The sequence below is a fragment of the Oreochromis niloticus genome, linkage group LG10, assembly GCF_001858045.2.
Source record: "Oreochromis niloticus isolate F11D_XX linkage group LG10, O_niloticus_UMD_NMBU, whole genome shotgun sequence".
NCBI lineage: Eukaryota > Metazoa > Chordata > Actinopteri > Cichliformes > Cichlidae > Oreochromis > Oreochromis niloticus.
The window spans coordinates 31,808,001-31,822,459 of NC_031975.2; the positions used below are offsets into that span (position 1 = coordinate 31,808,001).

Consider the following 14,459-nt stretch of genomic DNA (forward strand, 5'->3'; position numbering starts at 1 on the left):
TTTGCAACAGGCTTAAATGTGTTTTTCAGTTCTGGTAAGTTCACGTGGACAGCTCCTGCACTTAAGTGATGGAGGATCAAAAAGGCTAGAAAAACTGTAAAAACTTCATCAGGTATTTTTACAGCATTATCAATCAGTATAATAAAAATTTAGTTGATTCTGAAGGAAAATTATGTGTCACAAATATAAACAACACAGGTGGATATACAATTTGCACTTCAGGTGAAGGTTTTTTCCCACGTCTTCACTCACAGTTTGTGTTTGTCTTTGAATTCATGCTGTTGTTTGAGGTGTTTATTAAGATCATAATGTAACTGATGGTGTCGATCAGGTGAGAGTTCATCCTCACAGAGCTGTCAGCATTACTTTAGACGTTGTTTTAAAAGCAGCTCTTTGTTCTAAACACTATGGCCGTTTATCAATGCCCAAGTACGCGAGTACGTACTCGCGTTCTCGGTGAGTACGTACTCGCTGAGAACGCACGGGAGTACGTACCCGCCGAGAACGCGAGCACGGACTCGGGGGCCGTCTCTCAATTCTCAAGTACGCGAGCACGGACTCGTGATTTGTACCAGCGTACGTGATGATGTCACAGGTCCGGAGTTTTTACTGCCGTCCCCTCCTAATTTAACTGTGAGTAACATGTTATGAAGCTTAACTTTAATCACAGCCAAACCGGTTTACTCAGGAACAAATAAAACACTGAAATAAACCAAACATTAACATTTAGAAGTGATCTAAGTGACTTATATATCATTTTTAACCTCAGTAGTGAAACCTCTATTAATAAAAATAGTGTACATGTACATACGTGTACATACCTTAATAAAAACAAGCAGGTGAGATGTTAGAACGCTTTTATTTCTATTCTAGTGGACACTCAATACTATAGACAGCTGCTGGGGTTTCTTTAACCTGAGTAGTGAGAGGACCGCGAGGGGGGGGGGGGACGATGTGCCGGGAGTCCGCTGTTGAGTTTTGGACGAAATGCATTCTGGGATATATAGCTGTCCCAAGTCTACACCGATGCATGCTCGATAAAATGGGCGGATCGAGAACACATCCGGGACTTTTTCGCGTTCTCGGCGTGATGCGTACTTCGAATTGGAACAGTACTTGGTCTCCGACTGATGACGTATCACGAGTACACGAGAACGCAAGTACGCACAAGTACGCATATTGATAAACGCCCCAGGTGTCACTTTACCTGTGATAGTAACTCCCAGCATGTGTAGGTTTGATCTCTGCTCTATGTATGAAACACATATAAAGAAATCAACAGCGTTGGTTCAATGATGCTTTTATTGTGAAACTAAAGAATTGAAAGAAATGAACCCGAGTAAGTTTACAGTCAGTTATCTGTGTCTGGATTCAGATTCAGATGAAAAATAAGGAAACATTTCAGCTTCTAGAAATTCCTCCACAGCACTGACACACATTTTTATATCAACCTAAATCAGCTGTTTACATTTTTATCATGATAGTCAGATTAAATGTAACATCTGTTAAGTGTTTAAGAAAAATACCTGCATGATTATCAAAGAAGAGAAAAAAGAGGAACTGTTGGATTTTGCTCAACTTAACAGGAAAGACTCCAGTTAAAAGCAAACATGTGGGCCAGCAGTCACCAAAATAACAGACTGACCAACACAGGACAGTGGAGCCAATAAAGAATAATGCAGTTTATCAACTTATAGAAAATAGTCATGACCTGATGGAGGAGCAGCACTTTATGAAGAGCCGACTCAAAGAAAGGACAAAGAGAAGAGAATCACTGAGCATTTAACTGGATTTATTTGAATCAATGATAAGAAGTAAATTATCTGAGTCAGTAGAATCAGAGGAGAAGTAGAAACAGATAAACACAAAACTAGAACCAACCAGAGAGAGAGAGAGAGCAAGAAACTGATTCCAGCAGGTGATTTACTTCCTGTTTTACTTCTAAAAATGGCTAAGCTCCGCCCACACAGGGCAGCCCAAACAAGAAGTGTTGGAGTTGTCACACCTCTCACATGGTGAAGATCAGATGACCACTGAAGGTGTTATGATGGTTCTGATTATCATATATCTTTGCATCTTTCCAAAGACGTACAGACACCTGATCTCCAACCTCTAGAAGCAGTGAGGCTCCATGAGAGCCACTCACATCACCAGATCCTTGATTTCCGTATGCAAGAAAAATGTGCTCTCCGTTCCTGAACAACACAGCACCTGCAACGCCATCAACATGTGCAAGTATGGTCCAGACAAAGTGGTAGGCTCCTCTCACTGGTGCAGTGAAAATACCTGTGGGACATTTGTTTTTGTTAAATGTTAAATCAGCTGTTAGAACATCTGGAACATCAGCCTGACAGCAACATAGCTGAGAAGTGACATTCAGTGTTATTACCTGTGTGTTTGTTGTAGGCATTTCCAATGTTTGTGACAACATATTTGAAGATCAGAGTACTCTGAGTGTTAAAGGGTCCAGTAAATCCACTTCCTGTCTCCAGCAGAGAGGCTGAGAAAGCCACCTGTTTGACTGAGAGAGAGAGAAATGTCATTATTTTAAATTTTCTGTTGTAGAGTTAGACTCTTCCCAAAAAAAGAAAAAAACAGTCACTATGACAAAAAGTTTAATCTGCAATGAATGAAATGTTTGACAGTTGAAAGCATTTCATTGTCACAGAAGAAATCAAACTCTATACAAATCTGGCAACAAACAAAATTTCACAAACTACAGGCCTGTCTCTTTACTACCTCAATTCTCAAAAATTCTTGAAAAACTGTTTAAAAACCGACTGGAAAAATTTATAGATAAACGTAAACTAGTCACCGAGAGTCAGTACGGAGTCAGATCAAGCAGATTAACATCACTGGCACTATTAGATTCAATAGAATAAATCACAAATTCCATAGACAAAAAGCAATATGTGGCTGGGTTATTCATAGACTTGACAAAGGCAAGTCCTTATGAATGGACATTGCTTGTGGTGTACCCCAAGGGTCAGTTTTGGGTCCAAAAGTCTTCAACTTGTACATTAACAACATCTGTAAAGTGTCCAAAGTATTAAAAATTGTGCTCTTTGCTGACGATACAAACATTTTTTACTCTGGTGATGATCTGCAGAATTTATTGGAGGATATGACTAATGAAATATGTAAAGTTCTGGCTTGATTAAAAACAAATTATCATTAAATTTGAATAAATCTAAACTTATGTTATTTGGAAATAGTAGTTTAAATACAAATGTTAAGATTTAAAGAAATGGTGTTGATATTGAAAGAGTCAGTGAAAATAAATTTCTCGGGGTAATAATAGATGAAAAACTTAACTGGAGAGCTCACGTAAGATATATTCATTCCAAAGTATCACAAAGCATTGCAATACTAAACAAGGCAAAGCAGGTATTAGACAGAACATCACTTCATATTCTATACTGTTCACTGGTTTCACCATACTTAAGCTATTGTGCAGAGGTCTGGGGCAATAACTATAAAGCCACATTACATTCACTTTTTACTCTTCAAAAAAAAAGCAGTTCGAATCATCCACAATGCAGGTTATAGGGAACATACAAACTCACTATTTTTGCAGTCTGAAATATTGAAAATTGCCGATCTAGTGAAATTCCAAACAGCACAAATTCTATTCAAAGCAAAAAATAAAGAACTGCCAGCTAATATTCAGAGTATGTATTTTTTTGAAAGAAGTAAGTTATAATTTTAGCGGTTTTGTAACTTCAGAACAGGGAAGGTACGAACTACAAGAAAAAGCTTTTGTGTTTCTGTTCATGGAGTGAAACCGTGGAACAGTTTGAATATGGAATTAAAGCAATGTCCAAACATAAAACAGTTCAAAAAGAGTTATAAAGATATGATCTTCTTGAATTATAAAGAAAGGGAAAATATTGAAATTAAGTGAAAGTCTCTATTTAGAAAATTTCATGATGTGATATTATAGTATATAGTATATATTATATCAGAAATCTGTTCACTATTTTTATTACAGATTGTATCAGTAGGCGAAGCTGACTAAATATGAACTGATAATTTATGGCAAAGGGGTGGGATTAAATAAGTGTGTACTTCTTCCCACTCCCTTTCATCATGTAAATGAATCAGAACAGAAGCAATATTGAAATGTATTTACTTTTTATAGTATTTTTTTCTCTTTTATTTTCTTTACTAAATGTACTTGTATATTGTTTACATGTTTGAAATAAATTAACAAACAAACAAACAAACTCTGTGATTGGAAATTGAAATTTGATTGAATCTATTTTTGAGGATCCCAAACTCGTCCTTTAGATCAGACAGGAAGTCAATAACAAGTCAACTGTGTTATTCAGTGTTTTAGTTGCATCTTGGTTTGTGCTTCAGACAAACATGAACTCAGGTTAATGTAATTCAGTAAATTAGATCCAGTAATGAACTTAATGTGTGTTCTGAAACTTGAAGTTTGAAGTGTGATGTTGAGCTGATCAGAGCAGTTTTTAGTTTCACTGTCTAATATTAATCCATTCAGACATAAAGTTTTAAATTCAGGTCAATCATCCGTCCATTCTCTTCCACTTATCCTTGTCAGGGTCACTGAGGGCTGGAGCCTATCCCAAAGGCAAGGTACACCCTGGACAAGTCGCCAGTCTGTCGCATGGCTAAGAGATAGAGTACCCAGAGAGAACCAACACAAACTAGGGGTGAACATTGCAAACTCCGCACAGAAAGACAGTACTAATCACCATGCCATGTTGTAACCCTAATTACATAAATGTCTATTTTTCTATTTATATTTTCAGATTCCCACACAGTACCTTGTAGCTGCTGCTTCAGCTGATCAGTCTCAGTCCTCTGACTCTCCAGTTTTGCTGCTTGTTCTGAGAAAATGCAAAATGAAAGAAATCTCACTGGCAGCACACAGTGATTCACATGGTTTTATCTGTAAGTAAGAAAGTAACTGTGACTCTTATTCTGTTCATGCTACACTGAGCAGTAGTCTCTATGGGCAGAACTTTATGCCATCAGAAACTGAATTTTAATAAGTTAAATTCGAATTTGAATTGCTCAGATTGAATCTGAATTGTAACTTAAATAAATGCTTTTTAAAAATGATTTTGAATTAGCTTAATTTTAAATTCAATATATTGTTTTGAAAATGATCGTCACTAAATTGAAACTGTATTTTATCCTTTAAAAATGTAGCTCTCAGATGATTTCAGTTTCACTTCTCACCGTTCAATTTCAGTTTTTTGGGAATTATGGTTCCGGTTCCAGAGTAATCGAGCGCTGATTAATAGAACTATGCTTCACCAGCGGACTAAGTGTTACTGACGGGAATCTACAGCATCTTGAGCTGGAGCTGGATTAAGACTTCAGAAGTCATTCGTCATGTCGAATGACCAGCGGATAAACTCTCAGATTGGTAATAAATGTATTACATGTATAAGAACAAGCGTCATGTTAACAAATGATAGCCGTACAGTAGCTTTTATGCTTATTGTAGCTGTTAGCTAAAAACGCTAATTTAGCATTTAACTACTAGAATTTTGGAATTCTACTGTGTAAGACATAAATAAACCTAAAATACAATGGCTTGGACATTCTTTTGCACATTTCCCTACTGTAGCAGTCTCTGCAAGCATACGGGGCTCTGGGTGGGTACAAGATGACAACTTTTGAATTCTACTAGAAACAGTGTATCATATTTGTTTGTCGAAGCTGAACCCAGGTCAAAATATGCTAAATTAGCGTAGGTCTCCTCCATGGCCCCTCATCCTCCACCTCACACACTGCAGAGCCACAGGACAACACCTCCTACAGGTGCTGGGTGGAGAATGGTTGAAGGAGCAGGATTATTTGACTGTATTATTGAACAAACTGATTCTCATTTGAAATCTGTGCAGTTAAACTCTGTCATCTTTATCCACACACTGTGAACTCTGGTTAGATGAACTTTCTGTAGATGGTTTAGTGAAACAGCTTCATCAGAAACTGTATAAAAATTGAAAGATGGTGGATTTGCCAATTGGTTATGATGGACTCTGGGCTGGACCAATTACAATACATCAGTACTGAGGTGAAAAGGAACGCAGTTTGTCCCGTACTTCAGCTAGAATGAAAAAGTGACACAAAGCTGGAGTTATTCTGTCTTTACGCTGTCAGCTGCCTCTTCTCCTCTCATTCTCTCCCCCTCCCTCTCCCGTTTCTACTTCAATCATGAACCTGATCAATGATCAGCTCATCGGCTTTTCTCTCTTGTTTATTTATCGCCCACTTTGCGCCAGAAAGAGGAACCTGCCGGATGTCGCGCTAAACAACAGCAGCACGTTTAAGCTTGATCAGCTGTTGTTAGAATTTATTTAATATTAATTTCTAGTATCAGCTGATGTTTGCTGGAGCCACAGCTGTAAAGCTGCTGGTCATGATATCGGTTTGGTTATGTGGTGAGAGGGAAACATGCAGATGAAACCAGGAGATGTCCTTAAGTGGTCATCTGATGTAAACTGTATAGAAATCATATATACCATCACTGTCACAACAGCGTTTGTTTTCATTCAAAAGCTTTATGGCTTTTCCTATAATACCTGATGGGCCGGTCTCTAGTCAAAATACCCGGGCCAATTTTTTGTCCCAGTCCAGCCCTGGCTGACCGGGTGGTCAAGGCGCAGTCCCAGCACATCGTTTTCAAACCCCCCATGGTCTTTCGTGACTCGGGTTAAACAGGATATATAAGTCACTTAGTTAACTTCTAAATGTTAATGTTTGGTTTATTTCAGTTTATTTCAGTGTTTGATTTGTTCCTGAGTAAACCGGTTTGGCTGAGATCAAAGTTCAGCTTCATAACTAGACTGTTTTATTTAATGCTGAAGTCTTACTTGGAGAGCTGTCAGTCTATTTTGAATTTCACACGTCATATTATGAAAATGTTTCCTCCTGAATTTAAATCTTTTTTATGTTAATTTAATTCAGAGTCAGCTGTTTAAATAAGAACAGAACATTTTACATCAGGGGATATGACGGGTGAAGACAGGAAAGCTAAAACGTCTTCCAGCAACTTAAAGAAGTCCAGATGTTTTTCTTTCCAAGCTCCTTAGACTATTTGGTTTGGAAGTGTTTGCCATGAAGAGGAGCTGTGAGCTGTTTCATTTTAAACACATTCCAGTCAGTTCCTGATGCTGAGATGAAAAGAGACGATTTTTTGGTTCTTCTAAAAAAATATTAAAATGTTCTGAAGTTTTATACTTTGCAATCAAACATGTAAAAAAAACAAAACAAAAAAAACATATATGTTTCTACATCATTCGGAGGATATATTTCCAGCACCACGATATCTTTATTACAATCTCTTTTGACTGCAGCTTCAGCTGATCAGTCTGAGTTTTCTGTATTCACCTCTTTACATGCTCTTTAATAAATTTCATTTTGTTGAAGTCACATTGATGTATGAAACTGTACCTTGATTCTCTCTCTGTAGGACAGTGATCCGCTCATTCTGCACAGCCAATGAGGCGGTCAGCTCTCTCAGCACAGCATGGATGTCCTGTGGACAGGATTGTTGGCCTGCAGTCTCAGTCTGATCTGCTGAAACAGAGCAGACCAGAAGCAAAAGTGGGAAAAACATGATGATCTTCATTCTGTTACCAGAAACCTGCTGTATAACTGTCATCTGTTAATCTGAGAGTTTTATAATGTGGGGAAAAGAGGCGTGAATGAGGAGCTTACTGCCCCACCTCACACACTGCAGAGCCACGGGACCACACCTCCTACAGGTGCTGTTGGTGAATGACTCAATAATTAGACTTTGACTGCATGACTGAACAAACTGGGTCATGTAAACAGAGCAGGAATGAAAAGATATTCTCCTTTGCACTCTCTGCAGTGGACTGTGTACAGAGTTCATATATATATACTCTGAATCAGTGTTGGTCAAGTTACTTGAAAAAAGTAATCAGTTACTAATTACTGACTACTTCCCCGAAAAAGTAATCCCTTTACTTTACTGATGACTTATTTTCAAAAGTAATTAATTACTTAGTTACTTAGTTACTTAGTTACTTTTTAAAAACACAATTTACAACCTGAATAGGTGATAAAGCGATAGATCTTTCAGCCCAATTCTACTTTTTCTGCATAATCCATCATACAAAATGTAATCAAATGGAAAAGTCTCTTTTTAAAACTTTAAACTTTAAATCTTTTAACTTTATGCATCAAGCAAAAATTAAATTATATGCAACATTCTCTGACTGTAAGAAATTTGTTTAACATTTAAACCTATTTTCTGCACATTCCAGCACATAAAATAAAATATTTTTTTGTGTTTACACTCACTCTTTCAAATAGATGCAAGTAAAACACAGCAGAAAATAAATAAAATCAAAGACTAGCGGTCCTGTTGCTCTATTTTCACCTGTAAAGCAGGACTGGGTTAGGCGGAGGTTTACCCTGGTGCAGGTGTGCCGCGGCGGTCAGTGGAAGAATCCGCGAGTTTCTCTGTGAGTTTCACATTACGTCGTAGTACACTCGCTGCTTGCTTGGAAGTTTAGGGTTTTTTTCGCTGTAAAAGGAAGTTTTCTTCCCACGCACAGCGGACACTAATGTTTTTGTCACTTTTTATGGAATAAAACTCAAAGTAAGGTCAGTACTTCCACGCTTTAAACGCTGCACGCTCATACTCTCTCCGCACTCGATATATTATGATCTGCACACAGCTGTTGTCACGAACGTCGCACTCGCTTACGTCACTGTCATGAGACATTCTCGCAAAAAATCACGGTTTTAGTAACGCAGTAACGCAGCGTTCCTACGGGAAAGTAACGGTAATCTAATTACAGTTTTTGCAATAGTAATCCCTTACATTACTCGTTACTTGAAAAAAGTAATCAGATTACAGTAACACGTTACAAGTAACGCGTTACTGCCCATCTCTGCTCTGAATATAAATAATGGATATAACCACCATGTCATAGCTGTTGTATTCAAGTCCATAAAACCATAATGACCATATTTCAACTCAATTTGATTCAATTTTATTTATACAGGGAGTGCAGAATTATTAGGCAAGTTGTATTTTTGAGGAATAATTTTATTATTGAACAACAACCATGTTCTCAATGAACCCAAAAAACTCACTAATATCAAAGCTGAATGTTTTTGGAAGTAGTTTTTAGTTTGTTTTTAGTTTTAGCTATTTTAGGGGGATATCTGTGTGTGCAGGTGACTATTACTGTGCATAATTATTAGGCAACTTAACAAAAAACAAATATATACCCATTTCAATGATTTATTTTTACCAGTGAAACCAATATAACATCTCCACATTCACAAATATACATTTCTGACATTCAAAAACAAAACAAAAACAAATCAGCGACCAATATAGCCACCTTTCTTTGCAAGGACACTCAAAAGCCTGCCATCCATGGATTCTGTCAGTGTTTTGATCTGTTCACCATCAACATTGCGTGCAGCAGCAACCACAGCCTCCCAGACACTGTTCAGAGAGGTGTACTGTTGTCCCTCCTTGTAAATCTCACATTTGATGATGGACCACAGGTTCTCAATGGGGTTCAGATCAGGTGAACAAGGAGGCCATGTCATTAGTTTTTCTTCTTTTATACCCTTTCTTGCCAGCCACGCTGTGGAGTACTTGGACGCGTGTGATGGAGCATTGTCCTGCATGAAAATCATGTTTTTCTTGAAGGATGCAGACTTCTTCCTGTACCACTGCTTGAAGAAGGTGTCTTCCAGAAACTGGCAGTAGGACTGGGAGTTGAGCTTGACTCCATCCTCAACCCGAAAAGGCCCCACAAGCTCATCTTTGATGATACCAGCCCAAACCAGTACTCCACCTCCACCTTGCTGGCGTCTGAGTGGGACTGGAGCTCTCTGCCCTTTACCAATCCAGCCACGGGCCCATCCATCTGGCCCATCAAGACTCACTCTCATTTCATCAGTCCATAAAACCTTAGAAAAATCAGTCTTGAGATATTTCTTGGCCCAGTCTTGACGTTTCAGCTTGTGTGTCTTGTTCAGTGGTGGTCGTCTTTCAGCCTTTCTTACCTTGGCCATGTCTCTGAGTATTGCACACCTTGTGCTTTTGGGCACTCCAGTGATGTTGCAGCTCTGAAATATGGCCAAACTGGTGGCAAGTGGCATCTTGGCAGCTGCACGCTTGACTTTTCTCAGTTCATGGGCAGTTATTTTGCGCCTTGGTTTTTCCACACGCTTCTTGACTATTTTGAATGAAACGCTTGATTGTTCGATGATCACGCTTCAGAAGCTTTGCAATTTTAAGACTGCTGCATCCCTCTGCAAGATATCTCACTATTTTTGACTTTTCTGAGCCTGTCAAGTCCTTCTTTTGACCCATTTTGCCAAAGGAAAGGAAGTTGCCTAATAATTATGCACACCTGATATAGGGTGTTGATGTCATTAGACCACACCCCTTCTCATTACAGAGATGCACATCACCTAATATGCTTAATTGGTAGTAGGCTTTCGAGCCTATACAGCTTGGAGTAAGACAACATGCATGAAGAGGATGATGTGGACAAAATACTCATTTGCCTAATAATTCTGCACTCCCTGTACAGCGCAAAATCAGAAGAACCGCTGTCTCAAAGCACTTTATATTGTAAGGTAGATCCTCCAATAACAATTTGGACATCACAGCAGTGCTTGGACTTATCAGCTAACACTAGCACTGCATAGCTAGTTTTGTTAGCATCCATAATCCAATAAGTTTGTATGTTTAACAGCATACTGAAATGCATGTAATGAAATGTGCTACATACAAAGAATTGCAAATTACAACCACAAAGTGAACAGATATTTATTTCAAAACGGCCATAAAAAAGGTTAAATTGAAAGTTTTTTTAATGTTGGTTTTATCTTTGGCTTCACAGAGCAAACGACAGCAAACATTTGTTTGTCAAGTGTGTTGAAAGACCCAAAGTACAATTCAACAAAACGTAGAACTCTAAGTCACTGACCTCAGCTTCTCCATGATTACTTGAAATCAGCTGATGTTTAATTGGCTGCATGTCTTCCTGAGACACAAACACACACAGGATTTGTGCCTCACTGTTTCCAGGTATTTCAGACCAACATACAGACCTCAAAGATGCATTTATTGAATTAATTAGTTAATTTTTTTTTTAACTGAAGTAACCACAGAGGCATGTCATTGCTGTCCAGCACTGGAACGATCACTGCCTGCATTCTTTTCAAGTGATTCCTCCGTCTGTCCAGAGAAATCGTCCATGAATCCTTAAGGTTTCAACCTCACCTGTGGCACAAACGACAGCCAGACTGCTGCAATATGAAAACAAAAAGAATCAGAATTCAGTGGAGCATTTGACTCTGAACCATCGGGTCCTTTAAAAATCCTGATGTTAACATTTCTTTGTAATGATGACCCTGCAGTGGCAGTGAGACGGAAATATCAGGATGAAAACTGTGACGAGGATACAACACTGCTCCCTCACTTTGTAGCTGCTATTGCAGCCATTCTTCTATCGACTTGTTTGTCTTTGACTGCCCGGTTCAGACAGTAGAGCAGGTTCATGATGTTATAAAACAGAGCTGATCAGACCCTCACTGCTCTTTGCATGTTTTCATTCCTTTGTGGTTTCATTAATCAGTTTCATGAACAATCTATAAATCTTCATGTGCTCATCAGCACTGTGTGCAGACTCAAGGCTGTGATGATAATGATGATGATGATGAAGGAGACTCTTCATCATGTAAAACCCTGACTGTCAAAGTCACAAAACTTTTTGTTAGATATAATGTCACAGCTCTGCAGACTGTCAGATGTCTACCATGTCATTTCTCAGTAGGTGAAATTGTTCTGCAACCACATGATTCCCATCTCTGTTAAGCTGGGCATACATTGACTCGCAGGGGTTACAAGTTCATAGGTCACGATGCAGGGTCTCACACTATACGGCCCGATGCTCTGATGCGACCTGAGTGCTCACACTGTGCGTCCATAACATGAAGCTTATAACACAAAATCTGTCTCTCGCTCTTCCTCTCTGTCTTTCACTCACACACACACACACACACACAGACGCACACCACCACCATCAACTTTGCTAAATTGCTAATGAAAAACATTAATCGGGCAGCTGTGATTGAGCAGCAATGTCCATCCAACTATTTTCACGGTTGTTGCGGTCGTGATAATTTTGTGAGGCCACATCGAAAAGACTCAGATGAGCCAAAGTTCAACAAGTTGTGCCTCCATCGCTTGTGTCCAGATCACACGCTGCACTGCCGTGCTGCTCCGTCTTTTCGCTTTCATTTCTGTGTTTGTGCGTGCGCAGTGTGAGAGGCTGCGGTGACGCCCTCACGACGGCCGACAGGATTTCAAACAGGTTTGATTTTCTTACGAACAAGCGATTACTGATCGGGAGCTGGTCGTGAGGTGTTAATTGCACCATGTATACTACACGATGCACAACACACGATGAAGGTGAAACTCGGGCCGATCCCCAAAACGGTCGCTTGACTGAAAAATCGGCTCAAAATGAGCCAAAAATCGCACAGTGTAAGCCCAGCATTACACAAACAGGTCTGTGTGTGCAGGAGTGATGGACACTGTTTACTTTCTGTCACAAACACAAATCACTCAACACTTCTTAGGCAATACAGTCAGAAAAACATTCTGAGAAAAACTAAAATCAATTAATTTTCTCTCTTTTTTTCAAATGTTGGCTCGAACACTTCAGCTGTGTCTTCACAAAAAGAGAAAACAGTTTTTCTCAAGCTTGTTGAAATCATCAAAATACAGTTTAGAAAGTAGGAACAGCATAACAGTCTGATGTAGACGACAGGGCATTTGACCCCTTTACCTGCTCAGACAAAATGGCCCCCAGCCCTCTGTTTGAGGCATTTGTCTGCTGAATGAAAAGGAGTAAACAGTTAGGTGTGTAGAGCGTTTCCCCACAGAAAGCCTTCTTTACCTGCACAAACGCCGTCTGGCACTGGACCAGATCTTTCACGTTAGGTCAGTTAAGGGGCTCGTCAACTCTGCAAAGTCCAGCACAAACCAGAGGTAATAATCTGCAGTGTTGGGCAAGTTACTTTGAAAAAGTACTTAGTTATAATTACTAGTTACTTCTTTAAAAAAGTAACTGGTTTAAAAGTAACTAATTAGTAGGAAAATTAACTATTGTGTAAGTTTAAAAAGGGTCCAGGATATAATTGGCCGTTTTTGACTACTTTTGATTTTACCTCTACATTTCACCTTTAAGAACTATTTATCTTGCCTTTTTTCAGCACACATATCTGAATTTACAGTTATTTTACCTTTTGACATACTGTATTATCGCAATTGATCTAACTGTAACAACCACAAACATGTTTAATGAATCATTTTCATAACTTGAAATTCAGTTATAAATTGTAAATTTTAAAAACCTATGCACAAGTTATTTGTAATACCTAAAAATGCTGCCAACATATTTTTTTTATAACCATTTTAAACTATTTACAGAACAATCAGTCCAATTCCATTCAATTCAATTTTTTTATACAGCACCCCAACAACAGTCACCTCACGGTGCTTTATATTGTAAGATAGACCCTTCCATAATACATACAGAGGAAATACTCTAGGAACAGCAAGTAAGCCTGCAGTGTGAGAGCGAAGTGCTCTAATAGGGTGATATGGTACTACAAGGTCATTAAGATAAGATGGGGCCTGATTATTTAAGACCTTGTATGTGAGGAGCAGGATTTTGAATTCTGGATTTAACAGGAAGCCAATGAAGGGAAGCCAAAACAGGAGAAATCTGCTCTCTCTTTCTAGTCCCTGTCAGGACTCTTGCTGCAGCATTTTGGATTAACTGAAGGCTTTTCAGGGAGTTTTTAGGACATCCTGATAATAAAGAATTACAGTAGTCCAGCCTGGAAGTAATAAATGCATGAACTAGTTTTTCAGCATCACTCTGAGACAGGATATTTCTAACTTTAGAGATGTTGCGCAAATGGAAGAAAGCAGTCTTACATATTTGTTTAATATGTGCATTGAAGGACATGTCCTGGTCAAAAATGACTCCAAGGTTCCTCACAGTGTTACTGGAGGCCAAGGTAATGCCATCCAGAGTAAGAATCTGCTTAGATACCATATTTCTAAGATTTTCAGGGCCGAGTACAATAACCTCAGTTTGATCTGAATTAAGAAGCAGAAAGTTAGCGGTCTTGCAACTCAGCTACAAGCTTAGCTAATACTATGCTAAGTTGGCAAATTCCTAGAGACATGATGAGTGAATGCTGTGAGTATAATTAGTTGGTGATTCAGCAGAGAGTGTGCTTTGGATACAGTACATCATTACTGCTTTAAGAAATAAGTTGTTATTAAATGTTTTTAATTAAATGTGCGACACAGATGAACAACACAAACACCACTGTGCACTGTACCAGGAACAGGAAGTAATACAATACCACAGAGGACGAGAACTAAGGAGTCC

General features: G+C 38.7%; 1 protein-coding gene across 1 annotated transcript; it reads right to left on the reverse strand.

The window, feature by feature from the left end:
- Positions 1-1,287: 1,287 nt before the first annotated feature.
- On the reverse strand, positions 1,288-7,665 carry LOC100698013 (complement C1q tumor necrosis factor-related protein 3). Its single transcript, XM_003459540.5, has 4 exons — positions 7,435-7,665; positions 4,794-4,856; positions 2,390-2,521; positions 1,288-2,286 (listed from the first exon to the last, which is right to left on the reverse strand). Exons 1-4 carry the CDS (start codon positions 7,643-7,645, stop codon positions 2,009-2,011), a joined length of 684 nt encoding a protein of 227 aa, XP_003459588.2. The 5' UTR covers positions 7,646-7,665; the 3' UTR covers positions 1,288-2,008.
- Between the last annotated feature and the right edge of the window lie 6,794 nt (positions 7,666-14,459).

Bases quoted from the DNA above. Each gene is read 5' to 3' on its own strand.
- LOC100698013 (XM_003459540.5), bottom strand. From the start codon at position 7,645: ATGACAGTTATACAGCAGGTTTCTGGTAACAGAATGAAGATCATCATG. The intron at 4,857-7,434 runs GTACAGTTTCAT...GCATTTTCTCAG, and splicing joins CCTACAGAGAGAGAATCAAG to AACAAGCAGCAAAACTGGAG. The intron at 2,522-4,793 runs GTACTGTGTGGG...TCTCTCTCTCAG, and splicing joins GCTGAAGCAGCAGCTACAAG to TCAAACAGGTGGCTTTCTCA.